This window comes from Felis catus, chromosome D2 (genome assembly GCF_018350175.1).
Source record: "Felis catus isolate Fca126 chromosome D2, F.catus_Fca126_mat1.0, whole genome shotgun sequence".
In the NCBI taxonomy this organism is placed as follows: domain Eukaryota; kingdom Metazoa; phylum Chordata; class Mammalia; order Carnivora; family Felidae; genus Felis; species Felis catus.
Window position 1 is genome coordinate 69985691 of NC_058378.1, and position 24387 is coordinate 70010077.

The 24387-nt window shown below is 47.7% G+C and overlaps 1 protein-coding gene across 39 annotated transcripts in view; it reads left to right on the forward strand.

Moving 5' to 3' along the window:
• Nucleotides 1-24387, forward strand: part of TCF7L2 (transcription factor 7 like 2) — a 206737-nt gene that overhangs the window by 61350 nt on the left and 121000 nt on the right. For 37 of the 39 annotated variants that reach the window (XM_023240928.2, XM_045040684.1, XM_023240925.2 and 34 more), the window contains one exon: nucleotides 16152-16253. The exons of 1 other annotated variant lie outside the window; for it this stretch is intronic. In XM_023240928.2, coding sequence (XP_023096696.1) covers nucleotides 16152-16253 — 102 coding nt within the window. Of the gene's footprint in view, nucleotides 1-7982; nucleotides 9262-16151; nucleotides 16254-24387 lie in introns of those variants that run through there. One more of the 39 variants, XM_023240944.2, reaches the window with a different exon arrangement.

Below are 24387 nucleotides of genomic sequence, written 5' to 3' on the forward strand. Positions count from 1 at the left end.
CCAGCTCAGTTTCCTGAGACGTCATCTGAAAAATGGGTAAAGGACTTAACAGGGGGCATTTCCTGTAGGAAGATCTCACGTGTTACCTGGTTTCTACTCCTCACTATTATCCTTTTTAACTCTCCAACCACACCGCTTCCCTTTTTATTTCCGCCTCCTGGAATCTAAGTTTCTGATGACAGACTGTAGCGTTGAACACTGACAGAAGCATCCCCGGTCGCCAGTGTGGCGAACACGATCTTCATCGTAGGGACGACAGTGGTCCTAAGAGCTCGCATTTCTTGCACACTGACCCTGTGCTGGAGGCTGTTCTAAGCCTCTGCCTGCGGTCATGATTCGGAAACAACTCTGATGGAAGAAGTGTTGTTCGTTTCCATTTCACAGAAGAAGAAACTGAAGCTCAGGGAAGTTAATAACCTGCCCGGGGGTGGTCTGGGGTTCAGACACCAGATTTGGTCTGACTTCCTACTCTTTAAACCATAGTTGAAGCTTAACTCTCCATATGTGTTTGTTCTGGGCATCTCCATACCTCGTTTACAGCTGGCGCTTTTGCCTTATTCTCAGAGCACGTGGTCAGTGCAGGAGGAAATCCACACTGATCCGGGGTAGAACCACGGGGTGGAGATGGTCCCCAAACATAGTGCCAAGTGGCTGACCCTTGGTGTTCTGCCTGACAGTGGTAAACCAGGGGCACCAGGGAGTTCTCTGAATTTCCTTTTCCCAACTGTCTCCCCCTTCTTGAGGCAATGTTTTTAACAGGCGAGGTTTTAAAATCTTAAAGAAAGAAGAAATCAAGACACAGCCTGGGAGAAGAATGACAGTGTCTTTTTGAGATTTTTTTTTTTCTTTTTCCTTTTTCCCTTTTCCTTTGTGCACTTGTAAAACCTCTTTGGGATGATGATCTCGTGTAGTTTTTTGGTAGCCTTTAAGCAGCTGCTGCTATGTTTAGCCTAACGCATCGCAACCCCACGATTTGTGTGCCAGCTTGTGCCCTGTGTGTCGGCTTTTTGCAGAGCGTTCGGGGCAAGAATTGGAATTCTGGGGTTGCAGACCTTTAAGAAATGTTTTTAAGTTCGAGGGCCAGTTGGAGGGGAGAGGTGCAGTGGCTTGGAACAGCAGGCCTGCATCTAAGCCTTGGCATACCTAAGGGGAGACCAGACATACGAGGGAGACCAGCTGTAGTTACAGAAAAATCCCACTTCACCAGAAGGCCAGGGGTGAGTGAATTGAAGGGAGGGGTGAGGAAATGCAAGCCTGGTTAATTAGGAATGTTTGTGGTCGCTTTGCTTTACTTCAGGCTAAGTGTTTATTTCTCTTTCGGCATTGGATAATACGCATACCTGGGATTTCCTTTTTCTTGGGTGATTTAGAATCGTGCGGTATCTCAAGGAGTTTTATTCTGACGATGCTGATTATATTAATAGCAATGTAATAGCCAGCTAATAACGTAATAGCTAGCATTTACCAGGCACTTGCCATATGCCAGGCATGGTGCCAAGCATTGGATCCTTGGGAGAACTCTGAGAGGTGGGTATTAGTGTGTATTCCCATTTTACAGAAGAGACAGCGCCAGTGCTCAGAGAGGTGGTACTGTTTGCCTGAGCTCACCCTGCTTTTAAAGTGGTCAGCTCTGATAGTCTCTCTTCAAGGACCCAATTCTTTTGGCACATATTAAGTGCTCAGTAAGTATTTTGGTGAATGAATGGAATTTTGGAGCTGGGGTTTGAACCTGGGTCTGAGCTGCCTCGAGATGGGATCTAGAAACTTGGTCTGAATGCATGCAGCCCCCACGACTCCTCCTTTGCCGCTTTGGGCCCTCACAGTAGTAGATAGAATTAACCCAGCGGGGACTCAGTGGTCCAGAGGAAAAGGAGAAAGGGGACCTTGTGGAGGCAAGAGCGGGGCTTCTGGGGTATTTCCTGGGCACAGGGACATGAAAGGCGCAGCATGAACGATTTGCTGAATTAGCATTTTTCCTCTCTGATCACAGCAGCACGTGATTTGCTTTGTGCCCCTGTATCTGCAGAGTGAGAGGCCGGATTCTGGAAGGCCCTTTGGTTGGGATGGCTGTGTGCTCACCTGTACTTGGCGGGGACTGAGTGGGACTTCATGCAGATGGCTTCCTTCATTCAGGTGTTTGGGAAAACCTCATACAGCTGGAGTTGAATTCTCTTTGCCAGGACACAGAGAGGAAGGAGGGATATATTTAAAATAGCTGAATGCGCAATTCCTTACCTTCCCATCGACGTGTGGATGGTCATGGCGGGTTGTGTCAGCTGGTCTGTTCATCAGACACCCAACTTGGGCAGTGTGTTAACTTAGGGCATTTACATACTTCGTGCGTTTGCTTCCTTCTCTTGCCTTTCTACTCCCTGCGGTGAGATGGCTTGGTCCGTGACCATGAACCGCATCAGCCTTCTAGCTCCTACATCAAACCAGGTCTGGTTGGTGGTGCAGACACTACTAATGACTCCTGTATATCCTGAGAGGGAGGTACCACTATCATCCCTAGGTTATTATCCTCACCTCGCAGTCAGGGGCAGGGCTGGATGCCTAGAGAGGTGAAGCCATTTGTCCAGTGCCCCAGAAGCATGAAGCCACGGGTCCTGGACTTGAACCTAGGCATTCCAGGTCCTCTGCCTGTGCTCTTAACCATTCTGCTGTACCACCCTGGTCTGAATTAGTGAGGTTTTAGCTTTATTTTTAACTAAGCCGTTTCATCTAGAACCTTCTGTCTTCCAATTCCATGATGGGTAGATAACATGGTGACCTTTGTCCACAGGGGAGCACAGGAGCAGGATAGATATGTAGAGAGAGAGGTTAACTTAGTTTTCCCCCTCGACTACCTAGCCCTTTCCTGGGATCGAGTACTCTTTGACCTGAATCTTTCTGCCTGCTTGAAGTTCAGCCTACCTTCCGCATCTTTCTGCTGCTGTCAGAAGACGGAGACCTGAAATTCTGTCTCCCGGGTGCCTGGGAGTTCTAGGAGTGCAGATGTCCAGGTTCTGTGGTCAGGGCTGGTCGTGATTACAAATAAACCGAAGCCTGGGAAACTTCCTTGCTATTAATAGTGCAGCCCTTCGGGGGAGGGGATAACCAAACTTGATGCTGTTGGAATTGATTTTCCCGTCCAGATGACATAGTAATGAGCTAAGCGGTTAGCTTCAGATCGGTACCGCCCTTTTCCAAGCCAGGTTCTTTAAAGACTAAAACCACAGAAGCAGAGAACAAGTTTGTTTGGGGAGGCCCGGTGGCCCCGGCGAGAGAGGGGAGGATGGCCCCGGGGGCGCGCACGTGGGAAAATTAAGGCTTTGCTCACTTCAGAATGAGTTGTAGCGTCTAATTCAGTTTCTTCCACTGCTGTCCCCTCCACACCTTCCCCTTGTTTAAAACAGGAATTTGATTTGGTGTCTGGATTGTTGGTGGTATTTCTGTCTCCTCGGTGCCTTTGGGTTATTTCAGAAAGTGTCTCTCCCGGCCCGGAACGCGTCAGCAAGCGTGCTGTCAGCCGCTCTCCACAGGGAGAAAAGTGTCGCGTAAAACAACCCTAAGATCCCTATCGCTTCACATCACCCACGTGGATTATAACATCCATTGTTCTGCCCTCTGCTTCTTGGCATATGCTGGTCACTGTATGTATACAATTAAAAACACAAAGCGGCCCTGTCTGTCTGAAGGGTCTGGAATATCCTGGGGTTTCAGAGGAGACTTTGGAAGTGGGCAGAACCGTGTTTCCTTGCCCAAGTGGGATTATTGTGCTCGAAATATCTCCTGGTAGTTTATTAAAGGAAACCGCAGGATGGGGTCAGAGGTAGTCTCTCCTGCCGGCAGTCTCCTATCTTGCCTCTTCTTTCTAGATCTTTCTCCCCATTCAGCCTGCCCCCAAATGGCATGCTGCCCTCGGGGGGGGGGGCGGTGGGGTGGGAGGTGGGGGGGCAGGCCTGCTTCTCTGCCCCCGTGTGCTTTGGGAGCGTCACAGCTTCACCACGGCGCGTCCGCACTCGTCCCTCTGGGGCGTTAGGAAGGAATTTGGGGTGTGGAGCTCCGTGAGTGACTAGGATTAGGCCCGTCGAGTCTGCAGTCAGACGAGAAGTGTGTGGGCAAAGAGAACTATTGTGTGAGACTCCTCCGGACAGAAAGGCCGCCTTCATCTTTTACTGTGCCTAATGGACAATTGAGACATTCAGCTTATGTCTGAAAGGAAAGTGGGCCGGAATGGTCTAGCAGACCTCCCAGACGAAGGCTTGTAGGAGAAGCAAATACAGACAAGGATTACCAACAGGGGAAACAACTGGGGAAGAGTCCTGGGAGAGAATGTTTATTTCCTTGCTCTCTAGGAGGGATTTGGAAAGAGCCGTAATCCTGGGTTAGGAGTAATTTGTTACAGCAAGATGATACTTGAGTGGCAGGCCACTTCTGGCTGAGGCAGCAAGACTTGTGTGCAGGGGGGTCGGGGGCCTCCAGAAGGTCAGCCTCACTAAATCTTCGCCCTGGCTCGGGGGTTTGGGTCCTCCCCCAGCAAAATTAACCAGAGGCGCTGCCTGACCTTTTGGCTTCCTGAGGTTAGCGTTACGAAGCATCTCCGCATGCCTGTCACAGCTAGCCTCGGACAATAAAAAGTTGGACAGGGAGGCCTTGCTGGAGCCACCGAGCATCGTTCGAGATGTGACAAGGGGAAACACAAATAAGAGGGAGATCCGGCGCGGTTCACAATTTCAGTGGGAATTTGAGGACACGAGCCGAGGTCTGTCTTGCGTTTTGTTCCTAAGTGGACTGACTAAAGCACATGAATTGTGCTTTAGTTTTTGCCTGTTGACTTCCGAGACTCGCGTTGTCCTTTGTCGTTGTGGAAGAGGGGGGAGAAATACGACGGAATGGGAAGCAGAACCGAATCAGAAAGATCTCGGGTCTTGAGCGCTTCTGGCTGTGGAGAAAGGAAGGAATGTTTTAAAGTTCCTGATTTTGTGTCTGCTGCAGTCGTGCTGATTCATGTATTTAAAATAACTCTTCCAGGTCCCCAGGACCCTGTTACTCTCTGGCTTTGTCTTTCTCAGAGGTCACCTGATGGCTCTTTCTCTAACAATTTACGCGGTAGCTAACAAGGTAACATGTTACCCAACTGTTTTTGGCTTGTCACTCCGGGGTGCCCGTTGGAGGAAGAAATAACACATCTTAACTGTCCTGTCATTTACTCAGTGTTATCCTCTGGGGTTGAAAATACGGTGAGGACGCCAGTCAGAGTGGCCAAAATGAACAAATCAGGAGACTATAGATGCTGGAGAGGATGTGGAGAAACGGGAACCCTCTTGCACTGTTGGTGGGAATGCAAACTGGTGCAGCCACTCTGGAAAACAGTGTGGAGGTTCCTCAAAAAATTAAAAATAGACCTACCCTATGACCCAGGAGTAGCACTGCTAGGAATTTACCCAAGGGATACAGGAGTGCTGATGTATAGGGGTACATGTACCCCAATGTTTATAGCGGCACTCTCAACAATAGCCAAATTATGGAAAGAGCCTAAATGTCCATCAACTGATGAATGGATAAAGAAATTGTGGTTTATATACACAATGGAATACTACGTGGCCATGAGAAAGAATGAAATATGGCCTTTTGTAGCAACGTAGATGGAACTGGAGAATGTCATGCTAAGTGAAATAAGCCATACAGAGAAAGACAGATACCATATGTTTTCACTCTTATGTGGATCCTGAGAAACTTAACAGAAGACCATAGGGGAGGGGAAGGAAAAAAAAAAAAAGAGGTTAGAGTGGGAGAGAGAGCCAAAGCATAAGAGACTCTTAAAAACTGAGAACAAACTGAGGGTTGATGGGGGGTGGGAGGGAAGGGAGGGCAGGTGATGGGTATTGAGGAGGGCACCTGTTGGGATGAGCACTGGGTGTTGTATGGAAACCAATTTGACAATGAATTTCATATGTTTAAAAAATAAAAAAATAAATACAAAAAAAAGAAAATATGGTGAGGAAGTCATTTGGGAGGCTCAAGGCGAGTGGTTCCAGGCCCATGTTCTAGCTAGAGAAACTGAGGTGCAAAGCCATCCTGGCCTGCCTGAAGCCACAGGGTGATGGAGAACGGACGGACTACACAGGGTTCAGGTTTCTGACCTGTCGCGGTTCTGCTGACTCCAGCGCTCCTCTCTGTTTGGTTTGCCTTCAAACAGTTCTCACGCCCTTCCTTCCTTTCCCGCCTCCCTGGTCTCTTCCTCAGCGCATTTATCCCAGGGCGGGCTGTGTTCTTCCCGCAGACACTTCAGGCAGAATCAGCGGTCCTCTGCCTTTGGAATGGTCCTTTTCCAAGATCCCACACCAGCCAGTCACATTTGGAGATGGCTTGTTTCCCGGGGAGCTTTGGAGGGTCTGATTTTTCCTTGAAGAATAGGTGTGTTCACCTGTTTCGCAGTTCATTCTTGAGGCGTTAGGGCATCGTGGGTGGAGTCTTTGCGTACGTGACTGTGTGCTCTCCCCCGCCCTTGGGTCTTTGAAATGAATGCGATAACCATCAAGTGACTTGATGCATTTTTTTTTTTTTTTTGTAATCCATTTTAACAATGAGATATAATTCACATACCATTAAATCTACCCATTTAAAGTACACAGTTCGGCGGGCTTTAGTATATTCACAGAGGTGCCCAAACATGAACCGCGTCTATTTCCAGAACATTTTCACCAGCCCCGAAGAAACTCCATGCCCACTAGCAATCACTCACTCCTCAGTGCCTCCTTCCTCCCAGTCCCTGGCAACCACTAATTTAGTCTGTGTCTCTATGGATTTGCCTATTCTAGATGTTTCCTACAGGAGGAATCCTGTAATATGTGACCTTTCCTGTCGGCCTTCTTTAAGTTAGCGTAGTGCCGTTGCAAGTAATCGCTTGTTTTCATTGCCAAATAGTATTCCATCGTACGGCTTGACCACCACATACTTCTCCAGTCCTCGGCCGAGACTTGGTGTGCTCCATATTTGGTGAGCCCACAGTGATGCCCACGCTTGCCATCCCATGTCTTTCGGCGTCTTTTTCTGGCCTGCAGGTGCCCGTGTGCACTTTGAGTTGCTTGTAGGCAAGCAGGTGGTAACCAGCACATCACAGTCAACCGGACTGGACTGAGCCTTTTGAAAGGAGCAGTCATAAGAAAACGTGGTGACACGAAGTAGGCCGTCTTTGGCCTGTCTCTTCATGGTTCCTACAGTGGCATGTGAGCTTTCGTTATTTGTTAGTCACCCCCCGCCCCCGCCTCCCAAGGAGGGGCCGTGGAGAAGGAGTTTATGCTGCCCTGTGTGGGGGCTGAAGATGGGCAACATGTTTGAGCAAGACAGGAAGACAAGGGTTTCTGCTTCCAGGTTCTTCCAGTGGCTTCATGTCCTCTGACCTCAGGGACATGGGCCCTCAAGGGACGTGGACGCTTGTGGCACGGGTGGACATTGGCTTGGGATTCACAGCCCTCTTTGGGGGAACTCAATCTCGAGGCCGCCCGACGACTCTGACGTGGCTTGCCCTGGGCTGCTTTTGGTCATGACCAAGCAGGACTGTCTCTGAGGCTGATTTCCCACTGGCTCCCAGGGTCGGTGCGGGGGCTGCACCTTTTCTTTTGTCCCCTTGCAAATGTTTTGCCCTCCCTCCCCACTGGTCCTTCTACTCCGTCTGATAGAAGGGATTGCGAGCCCTGGTCGGAAATCTACATTCCGGTTCAGAATCCCTCGTAACTGCATGGCTCAGTCACCTCATTTCTCTCTGCTTTTCTTCACTTTTAAAATGGGTTTGGACAGGCACGCCTGGGTGGCTCCGTCGGTTAAGGGTCTGACTCTTGATCTCAGCTCAGGTTATAATCTCGTGGTTCGTGAGTTTGAGCCCCGCGTAGGGCTCTGTTCTGACAGCACAGAGCCTACTTGGAACTCTCTCCCCCCACCCTCTCTCTGCCCCTACTCCACTTGTGTTCTCTCTCTCTCAAAATAGAAATAAACTTAAAAAAAAATTCAAAGCGGGTTTGGAGGGATCTGCTTTGACCACCTAAAGAGATGTAGTGACCATCAATGTAGGAGTTTAATAAAAGAGCTTTTGAGAAAGTGTGGTGGAATCTGTAAATATACACATGCTCTAGTGCTGATAGTTTATGCTAATTACTGGTCATCAGGGTCACATGACGAGTTGGGGAAAAAAACTTAAAGACCCCTGGGCCCACTCCCAGATAGTTGCATTTAGCAGGTCCAGAGTGGGTCAGGGGAGAAGTCTTGCTAGACAAACCAGCAAGGTTTGGAAGCGGTAGGACCACGTCACCATCATGAATTAAATCTTTCTTTGTAATATTGCTCCTTCCTTGTGTTAGTCCCTGTACCATTGACCCGCTTATTGTCCCATTGACTGGGTCTTAGATGACTCTTCTAGGCCTTGGAATATCTAGTCCACGCTGGACACAGAACACGTGCTTTGCAAATGCTGCAGGAACACGTGAGTCAGAGGCGAATAGGACTTTTGAGAGAATTTTCCTCAGTTTCCTGCTACAGAGTTAGGCCCGGAGTGGGGAAGAGGTCGCCCGCCCAGTGAAGAACTAAAGTGATGGCCCAGATAGTGGCGGAAGTGGGCCTCGAAAGTGGATTTCTGGATGCTTTCTCAGTCTCTTGCTATCCCAGGAACACATAGCCTTGATTTTAAGAGTGACTTTTGCAGGATGGTGGAAGGAAGTCCCAGGCTGCAGCCCCGCGGAGGGGAGGGGTGTGGTGTGCGTCTGGGTTTTGAAAGGAAGGGCTCAGCGCAGTTCCACCCAGCTGTGCTTCCATGAGCCGCTAGAGCATAGCCTCCCTGCAAAACCACCGACCTAGCAATTGCAAAAATATCTCAGGGACGGGAGTGTTGAATAGCTAGGGAGGTAAAGAATACAGGAAATGCCAAGTTGCGGTTTGGGGATTTTTTTGGTTTGTTTGTTATTTGCTTGTTTTGCTCAGTTTCCCCCTTACTACCAGTGGCCTCAGTAGCTCTGGTAGAAATGATTTTCTAGTAGCCTTGGAGGAAAATAATGTAACGTTTGCCCAGCGACCTGGGGGGAGAAGAGCGCTGATAGGTGCCGGAGAGGAGGGTTCATTCCTTTGAGGACCCTGTGTGACGTTCCCCTGAGATACTGATGCCTAGCCGTTCGTTGATAAGAAAACCGAAGAAGGTGGAGGGGAGTTCTCAGGCGAGTCGGGATGAAACAGAAACATGGTGGTCCGGAGCCTTGCGCACCAGAACGCCAGCTGACCCAGGGAGCCCAGGTAAGCTGGGTCAGCGTTCTAACGGCCTTAGTTTCCTCCTTGGTAAAAGGTTAGTTGTAACTTTCTGCTTGTTTATTATATAGGGTTGTTGTGAATGTGGCCTTGAACTCTAAAGTGCTCCCTAAATGTGAAGCAATACCGTTAGGATCCTTTAGATTGTTATGATTAGGAAGAAAAACAGGTGAACTGCAAGGATTTCATTGAAAAATCCTGTAGCAACCAACTCATGGAGGTAGAGGGCAGAGCTATTGAATTATTGTTTTACATGGGTGCCTTGATATCCTTCCTCTCCCTCAGATTTCTTTTATGTTGGGAAATGGGATAGGGACTTTAGAGAAACATTTCTAAGTTCTTACAATGGTTGGTGTCATTAGAAAAAAAAAAAAAGTAAGAACTAAAGTCAATCTTAGCATCTTCATTTTCTTCTGTGGCTTTTTTCCTTCTCCAAGTTCAGAATGTACCCAGCCTTCTGAGGTCTTTGGTTTTCTTTCCCTTGGTAACTATAGTATATGCTCACTTATGCTATATCCCGACTAGGCACAATCACACATTCCTGAATTTTCTTTTTCTTTTTCTTTCAAAAAAAAAATTTTTTTTTAATGTTTCTTTATTTCTGAGACGGAGAGAGACAAAGCATGAGTGGGGGACGGGCAGAGAGAGAGGGAGACACAGAATCGGAAGCAGGCTCCAGGCTCTGAGCTGTCAGCACAGAGCCTGATGCGGGGCTTGAACTCACAAACTGTGAGATCATGACCTGAGCCGAAGTCGGACGCTCAACCGACTGAGCCACCCAGGCGCCCCTGAATTTTCTTTTTCTCTGCGGTTACACTTTATAGGCAAATAATGCCTCTTTAAATAGAGCCTCTATCTTAGGCTCTTAGGTGGATTTTTCAAAAGAAGCAATTCTTGGGCTGTGTTTTAGCCTAGAACAAAGCAGCTTAATCTCCGGCACATTCTGCATCTGCAGGAAAGTTGGTCAAACCAATTTTGTAATGGTGGCCCTGAGGAGTCTGTGGGATTCTGACGACTTCTGATATAATTTCACTGTTAGTTATATGCGGTCAGGGCTGGCTTTGGGAAACTTGTTGGTACCTGTATGATTCAGAGGGCAGGACAGAATATTAATCACGGCTTCTTATAATTTAACTATTCTAGATAAATTGGGTTTCCCTGACCCGCAGGGCAAAGTTAATTATTTATAGAAGATGGGCTGAATTTCCCATCTTCCAGTTCTGAGAAATGAGGTAGCTTCCGAAAGAGACAGGCAAACCTGATCTTTCACAGGCCTGTGTGTGAGCCTCGCAACGTGAGCTCCTGGAGAAATGCGCGTGCCCCATTGGCCGCATACTTGCGCTTCCTGTCGTCTCTTGAAGTTTTTCCGTTGTCCTCCTATGATGAGTGACTCCTGGTGGCCTTTGGTTTTGTAAAGTTGCATGGCGTGAACATTATGATCGTGGTGTCACCCCTTCCAGCTTGCAGGTGTGGGTAGAGTCCCCAGGGCCCACCATGAGGCTGCACGGGGAGGGTGGGGGGGGGAGGGTCACCTGGCAGAGGAGGAAGGATTCGTGGGTTTGGATGTGATAGACCGTGGCTTGTGGTCTCTCGGTTTGGGTGTTCGGACAAAATAGCGACTTTCTGTTGTTTTATAAGAAACACAACACTTGTGACTTTCTGGTGCTCAGGTGTTAGCGAGACTAAGCAGTCATGATCTGTCATGAGGATGGTTTCCAACTACTTTGAATTCTCTTACAATGGATTTTCCTAGGAAGAAGCACCCCTGCTGAGAAATAGCTTGGATTGAAAAGGCCGGTGTCTTGTTTTTGTACTCAGGTAACGGATACCGATCTACCAGGAAGGGGAGGGGAGGGCAAGGCCTTCACAGTTTTTAAGATCAATCCTTTTCGGCGTGACGGGCTTTCTGTGGGACCTAGTCTTCCAGAAGAGACCGGTTTCCTCTCCATTTAGCAGGCTCTTCAGGCCCCGTGGTGGCCCCTGCCTCCCCATCTTGCCTGAGCCCGGGGCTGATGCCATCTGTTGGTGGGCAACACTGGCCCAGCATGGGCGTCATTCCAGCGTCGTGATGCGTGAAGGTTGCCCACACTGAGAAGCTCAGGAGAGAGCAGCTCCGGAACGTAGAAGGGTGATGCCCAAAGCACACGGGGCACATCACCCATGACCTGCGGAATTTCTGCCGGGCGCTCTTTCGTGGTGATTCCATGGCATGTGACACAGTTGCCAGTGTTTCCTGGGAAGTGCGTGAGAATTTTGAACACGTGAACCTCTTCCAGTCAGAATTGCCCAGGGATTTTCAAACTCCCATTTTGGTAAGGAGGGATAGTTATTTCGGTGAGATTGTGGTCTAGTGGTTAGCCCTTGTGACTGGGAGTCATGGCTGGAGAGCTCAGATTCTTTCCCGAGCTCTTCCCCCAAAACTGGAGTCTGCCGGTGACGATTAAATCTAAAACGTCGCCTTGGGGCCACCAAGTAATCGTGTTCGACTGTCTGGATTTAAGGCCCACTGAAGGAATGTATCCTGTGTGACCTGAAATCACGTCTCTACGCACTCATTCCCTAAGCCAGGGGTGACAAACTGCGGCCCGGGGGCCGAAGCTGTCCTGCCACCTCTTTTTGTATGGCCCGTGAGCTAAAAATGGTTTTTCTATTATTTTTAAGTGGTTGAAAAAAATTAAGAGAAGAAGGATATTTCCTGACACGGGAAAGTCCTATGGAATCCATGTTTTAGTATCCTATAGATAGAGTTTTATTGGCACACAGCCACGGCATGATCCGTGCAGGACTGTGGCCGCTTCGGGGATACCCACGCCTGAGCTGAGTAGAACCGAGATGGTATGGGTCGCAAAGCCTAAGTAAGATATGTGCTGTAGCCCTTTACGGAAAAAGTCTGCCAACCCCGCCCCGTACAAATAAAGGGATGGACGTCACGTGCCTGCCCGTCTGTGAGATGGAAGTGCGGCCAAGCAGCTTTGGTTTTTTTATCGGGGATGTGGAGCTTTGTCATCAGCATCATTGGCCTTTGCATGGTTCCATTTGTTTCGAAAGTCAGCTTTGTACCGTGACCTCGGCAGCCCTGAGATTCGGGTTCTCTGAACAGCCCTCCTCACTGTCCTTGCTACGGAAGCTGTACTCAAAAGGATGGGGGTGCCTTTCTTGGGAGCAGGTTCCCTCAGGCCCACTTGTAGCTGGATCCTGCGGGGCCCTCTGATTCGGAAGATCCCTCCCCATTTGCCTTTCCTTGTCTGAGCTTATTTAGTTATCTTGAGAGAAAGCGTGAGTGGGGGAGGGGCAGAGAGGGAGGGAGAGAGAGAATCCCCAGCAGGCTCCGAACTGTCAGCGCAGAGCCTGTTGTGGGGCTCGAACCCTGAACCGTGAGATCGTGACCTGAGCTGAAGTCAGACGCTTAACCGCCTGAGTCACCCAGGTGTCCCCCCTTGTCCTTTTTTTTGGATCAGGGGCAGTGGGGGAGGAGACGTTAGAGTTGCATACCTTTTCCTTTTTTTGCTGACAATTTAACAGGCTTTTAAAATGTTTGATTCTGTTCAGACCATTGGTTTTGTATGTATTTCGAGACTTTGTCCACAGGTCCGAAGCTTAAACTTAAGCTCCCTGAAACATATCATAAAATAGGATTTGGGGAAAAACCCTAACAGGCCACGAGCAGAACATTAGTATTAAACAAAGGATGAAACACTTAAGTCAAGATGGCCTTATGCGTTTATTATTATTATTATTATTATTATTATTTACAAAATGCAAGTTGAGCAGGACTCCATTTCAACAGTTTTCAATGCAGGAATTCCCACGGCCCCATTTGATTGCAGTTTGCTGAAAAGTTTAATGTTTTTGTAGGCAATTCATAATTTCCACATTGAGCGGCCTGAAAGGAAGAGAGCCGGAGCCCCAGTGTTGTTTTTGTAGTGGGATGGTGGGAACTTTTTTTTTCCTCTTCCCCAAAAGGATGTAAAACCGAAGTTGGGCCATGGGGAAAATGTGGCGTGGGGTTCCCGCCCTTTCGTAAATCCGAGACGCCTCGTCCTTCGGGTCTTTTCTCTAGGACCCAACAGAATAGAATTTCCTGCCGCTTAGTGTCTCCAGGAAGGAAAAGCTTTTCCTCTAGGCTATAATCGTACCTAATTTCCTTTTTCTTCCCTTTATTTATTTATTTTCCTTATTAATAAGGACCAATTGTAGAAGATGAAGGAACCTGGGAAACCCATCACTTTTGGGGGAGGTTAATAACTTCCTTTAAAAAATCCCGACCTAATACTTATTTCCCCGAAAGGAGCCTCGTCAGCCCGAATGCCAGTTATTTCCAATGGATGGGCACAGGTTTGCGGGGGCCCAGCCATTCTGTGGGATCAAGTTGCATTGGGATGGAGAGGTTGAAGCTGTCACTGTGGAGTCCTTGCAAGCCAGCGGGACTGGGGCTGTCTTCCTCCACCATCTGGATCTGGTTAGCTCTCTCTGGGCAGTGGGGCCGAGTCTCATTTCCTCCAACCAGTAATGTTATATAGGCAGTGATCCTGGGCTGCCCTAACATAATTGAAAATTATGTGTATTGTAGGCTTGGAGCGCTGAAATGTAGGCTCATAAAAATATGTGGTGCAGGTAGCCTGCGGAGATTGGATATGGCACACAATGAAGCTTTTATGTAAAATAAGATTTATAAGACTCCGCATTAATATTGCATTATGGGTATGACAGTTCTCTGGTGAGGTCCTCAGGGCAGGTCTGTCACCTTAAACAAAAGCCCAAATTTCCGAATTCTATGGAGCCGGTGTTTGGACGCGATCAAATCAGTTTTACAGATGGCCGAAGATGAAAACTTGTCTGTTGATCTGACCCTGCCCCCCGAGGGTAGCGTGAGGTGTAGGTGTGTGGCGCTCAGCTTGGCATTTTTCCTCACAGGTTTTTATGAGAGGAAAGATGAGTATTGGCAGGTTTCCATTTTGGTTGGCCTCAAGGAAATGATGCTATTGAGTGGTTTTGACCAATGAGGTCCATATATTTATGTGGCAAGTGAGAATGGGAAGAAGTCAGGGAGAGATGGGGTGGAATGGGTTCCCATGGCCCATTGGCTTGGGTTACGGAAACATTTACTACAGTGGCTCTCAATTTGGGATGCTACTGCCCCCAAATAAGATATCTGGAAATGGTTTGATTATAAGGGTGACTGAGGTGGGGGTGGGAGTGGGTACCTGCTGGTATTTACGGTCTGGGGGTCCAGAATCCTTCAGTGCTGGGGCAGTCCCTCCCTCACCCCCACCCCAGATAGTTGACGGATGAAACACTGGAGGTCCGTAGAAGCGAAGGGATTTGATGCAAGGTCTTGTGGTGAGTTACTAGAACTAGTAACCAGGTTTCCTCACACGAGAGCCTTCTGGCTTACAGCTCTGAGGTTGTAGAAGTTCTCTAACCTCGTATAGATCTAAGTTGGGAAAATGTGTACTTGGGGCAGGTAGCTTGTGGGCCAGGCTCTCCCAGTTTTGGGTGTAACCGCTTTTGGTTTTAATCCGTTGTCCAGTTGTATCATTAAGGAACCTATGGGAAGGCTTGTGTGTGGCTTTCACTCTTCCTTTTCATATGGGATTGGAGCCAACCCTTCCTTCTTTCTGGACTGCCCTGTGCTGTTCTTTTTCTTTCTGTTGAAATCTTTCTGACTTAACAAGACCTACTCTGTACAGCCTTCCCCAGTGTCTTTTCTCAGAATTACCGTCTTCTTTCTTGGCACTCCCTAGACTCCCTAGACTCCCCGAGTCTGTGCCGAGGTTCTACGACCTTCTATATGGACTTAATCTGTGTGTGAGCCAGTTCTCTCACGTGCGCATAAGCTCCCTGAGGGCAAATGTTCTTCCTATCTCCTTATCCTTCGCAAGAAGGCTATGTACAAAGCGAGCTTTAATCAGTATTCATTGAGTAAGATGTCCTGTGCAGTTTATATGAAAACTAGCCATTTATTTTGCTTTCGGGTCTCTGGAAAGCTCAAGATGGCCTCTTCAGTGCCCTCCAAGCACTAACTGGTGCATTTAACAATTGGCCTTCAGAGATACAGAGGCTGGTGATGTCCTCATGAGAATCTTAGCACTGTGGCTTCAGTTTTGTTCAGTTGTCTGAAGGTTTCCTGAGTGCAACTACCCTGAAAGTGTAGTGCCTTGGAGTCGCTTATCCCATGTGTTAAGTATCTCTGTGACGGGGCAAGCCACCTCACCTCGGTTCAAGCCCTTCTTCGCAAAGCTGACGCCATCACTTGTGACAGAAGTAACTCCCTTTCCCTTCCTTGTGCCACGGATTTTCCACCTTTGGGGTTGGTGAGGGGAGCCATCTTCCTCTTGCTCGGGCAGCTTCTACGAAAGGACGCTTGCACAGATACAGCCGACTTGAAAGTGAAGGATGGTGGCATTTTAGAAATGAAGGTCACCGAAAGAGCAGATCCGGGATTGATGGTGTCCTCTGGCTTGAGACTTCCCTTTGCTTTCTTCCTTTGGGAGACCTCTCCCTGCTTTTCTCTCCCACATCCCTACCGTTTCCCTCTAAACGAGTTAGTACCAGTGAAATCGTGTTCTCTAGAGCCAGCCTGAAGTTTGAATGTTCAGAACCAAACTGTAGTTGCTCATAGTGTTGATGTTCTGTTGAAAGTACCTGTTGGACATTTACCCTAAGAAGAACGTCTTGATATGCACGATTTGATCTCTCTGTGGGTGGCGGTGTTCTTTGCATGCATTTAAGTTTTTCGGTGTTGTTATTTGCCTGTTTTTACTCCTTTGAGTTTCTCGTCTGTGTATCAGGGACCCCAGGAGTTAGGTCTTGGGATAGCTGTTTTGTATGGCTTTTCCAAATTCATCCGCCACATTCGTTTTGTTTCCTCCCTCTAGTATCTCCAGATGAAATGGCCACTGCTTGATGTCCAGGCGGGGACCCTCCAGAGCAGACAAGCCCTCAAGGATGCCCGCTCTCCGTCACCGGCACACATTGTCGTAAGTGACCTTACAAAGGCGGTTCCTTCCTTTCTTGGGGGTGGGGGGGCGCGGAGATGAAGAAAATATTCTTTTGTCGATAACAAGTCTTGTTTATCACTTTTTCTTTCTTTAAAATATATATATATATTTGGAATATTCTTGGATATGGTTTATATCTAGAAGGTATTTGTTTTCTGCTATTGGACCTTAGTGATTGTTACCCACTTGGAAAACTTCCATGTCTTCCCACCACCCCTTTCTCCTGGTGTTGGGTTAGTCTAGCCTTGTGGTCTCTAGCTAATGGGACCCTACCACCATGGTTTGGAGGAGACTGGAAATGGTGCTATAGCAGCTTACAAAAATACAATCTCCAAATCCTTTCCTGAAAAACTCATTTAGCGGAGGTGAGTTGCAGAGGAGGGAATTAGAAAATGCAAAAGGGAAGCTTTGGATTTGACACTTTCTAGTCCCCCCCACCCCCGTCCCCCAATTTATCTTAATTGTTGGACAGTAGTAACATTCTATGTTAATATCAGTAGAATTTTATCTGGGCTGATTGATTGTAAACGGAGAGTAGAAATGAATTTGGACGGGCTTAAGTTCAAATTAATCCATACCTCCATGGCTTTGAAAGCCTGTGGGTTTAACATAGGAAACATTTGTTTCTAGTAGTGAGAGACTATAACATAAAACGTGTGTCTACATATATTTTTAATGTACTTTCAGATTTTGTAGGCTCTCAAAGTGGAGTTTATAAATTAACCTCTTGAGAAGATGGCTCAGCCTTCTTAGAATATTCTCTTCCATATATTTATATCATGAGCTGGACTTCATAGTTTTGAAATAATTAATGGAAGACACATTTTTTATAATGAATCTATGACAGGTAGAATTATGCAAAGCATGAAATAATTCATGTATTTTTTATTTGAGTACCACAAAATGCTACCCATTAATATATTTTGCCTCTCTGTTACTTGTAATTTCTAAAAATGGCAAAATGATTTTCTTAAGTAGAAAACCTCAAGATGCATTGTGTCAAACTTCAGGCTAACTGTCTCTTTACTTTGTAGCTTGCTATAATAGAGTATATATTATTTAATGAATTATGCCTCTGTTATATGAATATTAAATACATATGTATGTGTGTGTATGTATTACAAAGTGATTTATTTCCGTTAAGCCACGTCTTGAGTCATCGTTTGTGAAAATGTTCTACAAATTCTTATGTTATAAATGAGGCACATAGAAAAGGTTGACATTTTTCCAGAAGCTTTTCCCTTCCTCCCACCCCGCAGTAAAGTGGATGCTCATAATTACATATGCCCCTACAATGTCAAGGTTTCAGGGCTGGAAGTGACCTTAGATCATCTCGGCCCAACCTGCTCTCAGAAAAGGAAACAGGCCCAGAGATGCCCTAAGTGAATTGCCCAACGTCACACGCTGAGTTAGTGGCCAGAGCGAGGACTGGACCCGGTCCTCAGCTCCTTTTCCGGGGCCTGGTGGCCTGTTCTTTACTAAGGGAGAGTAACTTTCTGTGGCTGGTTCTCTTTTGCGGATGGTCAGGCGAGGTCATTATCAGGGACAGCCTCGTAGGTGTGAGGGCGTTGCTGGTGTGGGGCTCCGACTGATGCAGGTTTCTCCGAGGAGAGTGAATGCTGTATAAACAACATTTTAACAATGTACAAAGATTTGCGATAGTTGCAGTGTCCTAGAGGGTAAAATGAGGAAGCCCAGTCCTTTTCACGCTTCCTGCCCCCCCCCCCGCCCCCCCATTTCCCATTGTGCGTCTAGCCTTTGAAATGTATTTCTTTTTAAAGCTATAGAGAAAGGACATTATCTTTAGAATCACTTGGAGGCTTTTTTTTTTTTTTTTTTCTCTCCAAGTGGAGAGAAGGTGCCATTCTTAGAAGTGGTTCAGGGTGGACACAGCCCCTCGCGGGTGTGGATGGAGGTCGTGGGCCCACACTGGTGAGCATCGCCCAAGTGTGAATGGGGGCTGATCCGTTTAGAGAGAGCTGCCCCTACTGCCTCCCCAGCCGTCCCACGTGGATGGTGTCACAAGGTAGACCCTAAGCGCTAATTTTCATCTTTCGAAATGGACAGGCTGAGGAGAGGCAAAGACGTTTTGTCCAGAGCCAGTGTGGGTTTTGGCGAGGGGAACGCGGCGGGACTTGGGTCCCTCTATCCCCTGCTGTCTTAGGAGGTGTGTTTTCCACGGCCACCGCTTTGGGCCCCCACCACGCTTCGCATGGAGCCCCTTGCCCCAAGGAGCCGCGGCTGGCGACCGCAACTTCTGTGCTTTCTGCTCTGCTCCTGGGGACCCTGGGGAGTGGCCCGGGGGGCGGGGGTGGCGCAGGGGTTCTGGGCTGTGAAAGCAGGGTGGGCTCTGGCAGCAGGACAGAGGAGAGAAAGGACTTAAGCTGGGATAAAAGGAAACCAAATTTGTGAAATACTTAATGCTGTGGCAACTGAATGGTGTCTGTGGTTCTATGAATTAGCACTGTAATTGTGCATTTCTGTAATCCTCACCTGAGACGAAGGGGTAATGGGGAGGGGGGGTGCTGGAGTGGGAGGGGTTGGTGGAGGGAGCCAGGCAGGTAGAGGAGGGCTGTGGTTGTTGGCCTCTTCATCCGCCCAGTGGTCTCATGCAGCTTTTGGGATAGAGGAATCCTGCACCTTGGGACCAGAAATGAATGATCTGCCTTTTCACTGGACAGCAGTGGGTCGACCAGAAAACCAGTTTGGCCGGCACGGTGTATTTGTATTTATAAGGGGAGCCTTCTGGATTCCGGCTGATGTATCATTTGGGTCTCTGGTTTGCGTTCAGTTCAGCTCTGCCGGTGAATGGCGAACTCTCCTCCAGACCCGGGGCTCTTCCTCACATTTTTGTTATTCGTTCTTTTTAAATCAAACCTTGTCACATCCCACTGTTTCATCAGACGTGTTTCAAAATAATTGTCTAAGGATTGCTGCCTAGTTTCTCCGAAATTCGGGTTTATTGTAATTTCTGGGCCAGGTTATTTCATAATTATTTCTAATGTTTTCCTTTGAAACCAGAGAAGTGCTCCGTGTTTGTTAGTGATTATTAGAGACTCTCACTATCATCAGTTGCTGAGAAAATAACCGCCGAGCACCCATCTAGGGTGGAATTTTCACAGAGGAGTTTAAAGCTTTTTGTCAAAATGTTTTAAACCGGATTTTTTTTTTCCATGTGGTATGTGGGTTACCGAATTATAAAAAATAAATGTGTAGAATAAATATTCCTAATTAGTGGAATTGGGTTGGTCAAATAATATTTAAATTAAGAAGCAAGCCCCACACATTTTAGTGCCTATAACTGATAACTGCATCTTATGTATTCTAATCCAGCGGTTCCTCATCTGTGCTCAGAAGAGAGAGGAAATTATTCCCCAAGGATGCTCTATTGAGTTGGGTTTTGGTGGGGGGGGCGCGGTGGGGGCGGGAGGTTAGCCAAAAAATAGGAATTGACACAAGAGGTCCACGTCTCCCTTCCCCTTCTTCCCTCCCCGCACAACTGAGAGATTCAGGTTCCAGGACCCTCCCCTCTTCCTGGCCTCCCCAGGCCCATGCATTACCTGATTCACGTAACTGGTTCATATTTCATCCTCCCTGGTGTTTTTAAATTCATATTTTTAATTCTTTGCTTCGGCCAAGCATCCGGGTTGTGCTAAGCGTGGCGGTGTTTGAGTCTTGGCCGACCCGCCTCCAGCGCCCCCGTAAGCTGTGGGAGAGCAGCCGCTCCCCAGACACCAGCCCCGGTGTCTTTGCCATACAAAGACTTTCATTTAACTTCCTTTGTACCCGGCAAAAAAAGGTTCTGTACCCCAAATGGTGGTATTTTGGTATAGTATGTATCTTACGAGATGGCACAAGGCTTCAAAAGTTCCCACCATGGTACGGTATCTTGGGGGTTTCCTTTTGAAGTCCATGTGGAGTTTCACCGTGGGGCGAATTTCTAGTCATTCTTGGTCTTGTGCGTTTTGTTGTGTAATGAGAACTGAGGTGTGGGCTAAGAAAGCAGTCTGTGTCCCGAGGAGCAGAGCCTGCCAGACTGTGGTGCTGTACTTTTTTGTTGCTGTTATTGCTTAAATGCTGAAAGAGTTCAGAAAACTTAGGAAATACAGCGTGATGAGAGAGCTTCGGGCAGGGTCTCTGCTTGCCTGTGTCGAGCATTTTCCAGTAAGCTCAGAGGGCATGGTGAAACTCTCGCTCTTTTGTGTCTGAGGAGTTTGGGGGTGTGGGGACACCTCCTCATGGCTAATAAGAAAAACCACGTCGAGAACGTCCTGTTGGGTATTAAATACATGTGGGTGTTTTGATGGGTTATTTGGCTTGGGCTCTGCCCTCACCTGCCCTCCTGGGCGATTGTTGGCAGTTAGCGTATGCGGGGAGGTTCTGTGCTAGATGCTGAGGCCCAGCAAAACCGTCTCAGCCCCTACCTTGCCAGGTGCCAGCCTGGGGCGGCGTATAGGTGCTGTGACAGGTGTGACGGGGAGATGGGATTTCATCCACTGACTGAGAAGTCGGTGAGGGTTACAGGCTGGGCCGGCCCCCTGAGAAAATGACATCTAAAATGAGATGCGAAGGGGGCGCCTGGGTGGCTCAGTCGGTTAAGCGCCTGACTTCGGCTCCGGTCACCATCTCACGGTTCGTGAGTTCGAGCCCCGCGTCGGGCTCTGTGCCGACAGCTCAGAGCCTGGAGCCTGCTTCGGATTCTGTGTCTCCCTCTCTCTCTGCTCCTCCCCTGCTCGCGCTCTGTCTCTCTCAAAGATAAACAATAACAAAAATAAATAAAATGAGAGGTGAAGGATCAATTAGAGTTAGCCAGGTAAGGGTGTGAGAGAAGGAGAGGGTGGGAGATGGGACAGCATTCCAGGCAGAAGAAAACCACGTATGAAGTTCCTAAAGGGACAATTCTTTAGCTGTGAGAGAAATGTAAAGCCAGCTACAGTGGCTGCAGGTCCTGAGGGACGAGGGAGAATGGCCTGGGGGAGGATGTGGTGCGAATCTGGTGTTTGATTCTAACCACCGTGGGAGATCCGTGGGGGCTTTGGCTTGTGTTAGATTGCCGGCTGTGGGGATACCGGTGAAGTAGACAGATTGGGAGGGAACATCAGCAGAATTTGCCAACAGGTTACACGTCGGTATTGAGGGAGAAGGAAGGGTCAAAGGTAGGTGGGTGGGATTGCCAAGTTTGGGGTAGAAGCGTTGTATTTTTAGTTTATGTTTCATTTGTATTTTTTTTTAATCCCAGTTTTATCGAGATGTAAGTGACCTAATGCACTTATAAGTTTAAAGTGTACAGTGTGTTGGTTTGAAATACTTCTGTACTGTAACATGATTACCGTCCTAGGGTTCGCCGATACCCCTAAGCATGTCCTATAATTACCATTTCTTTTTTGCTGTGAGAACATGTAAGGTCTCTAGGCAACTCAAGTATATAATTATAATTGCCATGCTGTACATTAGATCCCCAGAACTGACTCATTTTGTAACTGGAAGTTTGTACCCTTTGACCAACATCTCCCCAGTTAACCACCGTCTCACTCCGTTGCTGAGTTTCAGCTGTTTTTAGATTCCACATACAGATGATATCGTGAAGTATTTGTCTCTCTCTGTCTGACTTATGTCACTCAGCATAATAACGTTCACGGTCCATCCGTGTTGTCTCATGGCAGGATTTCCTTCGTACTTATGGCCGAATAATATTCCATTGTGTATATATACTCCACTTTTTAAAACCCATTTATCTGTCGATGGACACTTACGTCGTTTCAGTGCCTTGGCTATTGTCAATAATGCTGCAGTGAACCTGGGAGTGCAAAGACCTCTTCGAGGTCCTGTTTTTCACTTCCTTTGGATAGAAACCCAGAAGAAGCTCTGCCGGGTCGCACGGTAGTTCTATCTTTAGGTTTTTTTTGCGGAATCTCCATACTGTTTTCCACAGTAGCTGTACCAAGTGGCGTTCCCACCAACAGCACTCGGGGTGTCCCTTTCTCCACATCCTCACTAACACTTGTTGTCTCTTGTCTTTTGATAATAGCCATTCTAACAGGTGTGAGGTGGTATCTCCTTACACATTTCCCTGATGATTAGGGATGTTGAACACATTTTCATGTACCTGTTGGTGTAGTTCATTTACCTCCTTTGGGAAGATGTCTTCAGTTCGAGTTGTCTTTTTAGAGAAATTCAGTTATTAGGTTTCATGACCCCCAAAGCACTATGGCAGTATAAAATGCGGACAATCCAAACTTTTAATTAGTCCTTCAGAATAATGTCGACAGTCTGTTAAATTTCAGCTTATTTGGAATATATTTAGGGTAGGGGAGAGAATTTTCCCTTTCCTTCTTCCAAATTTGGATAAGTAGCTTTTATTGGTCTTTCTCTTGGTCTTTTTTATTTGTAATGTTTTTAAGTTTATTTATTTATTTTGAGAGGGACAGAGACAGTGTGAATGGGGGAGGGGCGGAGAGAGAGGGAAAGAGAGAATCCCAAGCAGGTTCTGCGTTGCCAGCTCAGGGCCCGATGCAGGGGTTGAACTCATAAAACCATGAGATTGTGACCTGAGCAATAACCCAAGAGAGTCATACGCTTAACCGACTGAGCCCCTCAGGTTCCCCCCCCCTGTAAATGGTCTTGCATTTACCATCGATTCATTCACGGATCCCCCAGATATTTAGTGGTTGCTTACTGTGTGGGGGAAAAAGTGTTCTAGACGCTGGGAGAAAGTGGAGTCGATGATGAAGGATGATAAGAATAATAGCAAATAAGCCAGTAACACTTTCTGCGTGCCAGGCATTGTTCTAGGTGCTCTCCTAATGCTCTGTTGCCCATTTCACGGAGGAGGAAGTAGGCCCAGGGCGGTTAAGTGTTTGCCCGGGTGTGGGAGTCAGGATGTGAGACAGGGCAGCCAGATCATTGCCATCGTCTTAACCCCTGACCACAACGACGCCGGGGAAGGATGAATAACAGGCACGGTGGGGCCTGCCCAGTGCCGCTGGTGGGGAACTCCATGAGCTGGATGGGGTGGGCCTGTCTCAAGGAGAATCCACCCGTGCCCCTGGACAGTGGGGCACGAGGTTGGCGAGGGTTTGGCTTCTGGGTGTCCTTGAGGTACTGCAAAGGTGAGTACTGACAAATTGCGGGCAGGGGGGCCACGCCGCCGTGGCCCAGGTGAACTTTGGGTGATTTGAGGGTGTGAGCCTATGCTGGCTTCCTGAGAGCTTTTCCCCACCCGCCGTCTCCACTCCCTTCGCTATTCACTACGTTTACACTTTCCCCTTGTTTTGTCTTTTTCCCCATTTATGTATGACTCAGCCAGACTTTCTAGAATACTTGGCATGTGTTTCCTAGCGGGAGCTGAGTCAGAGCTTTCCCATTTCACGGACGGAACTGTGGTGAGGGTGCGTATTTTGTCTGAGGATATAAAGCGAGCCTGTGAGCACTGCAGAAATACGATTATTCTTGGAAGGAGGGCTGTGCGTGTTTAATATGAAGAAGCAGGCTGCTGGGTTATCTTTTTTTTTTCCCCCCCTGGGAAAAAGTGGTGGATAGATCAGTCATGCTCTGAAGAGAAAGTGGAGTCATTCGGCCAAAGGAGCCTAGAGTTAAAAGTCCGAGCTTCCTTCTCTCCTTCCAGAAAATACTCTCTGATGAGGAATTCTGAAGTTCTTGAGGTTTGAGTTGCTGGTGTGGCAGCTGACCGCCGCGGTGATGGAAAGTATTCTACCGAGGAGGGTTGTGTTGTGCAAGCTTGGTCGTATCCCTTTCAGATTAGAATCACAGAAGGTTTCACAACCTTATGTCACATGTCCTGTCACCCACTGCTGTCCCTTTAATCACTGTCCAGAAGTGGCCTGTTTGCCGTTTAATATTTATATTTGTTTTCAACATTCTCAAGCTTATAGCACTCAATATTTGCAGCCTTGTCTTTATTGAAAAGGAAAATCGCTGTAATGAAAAGCACCTCCCCATGTCATTAAAATTCGTAAGGATTTTAAATGATCACGTAGCAGCCCATAATATGCTTATGCACACATTTGCTTAATCAGTGGCACATTGTTGGGCCTTTAGAGTATCTTATGCCTTTGTTTCTACTATTCTAAATAATCCTGTGATGAACATCTAT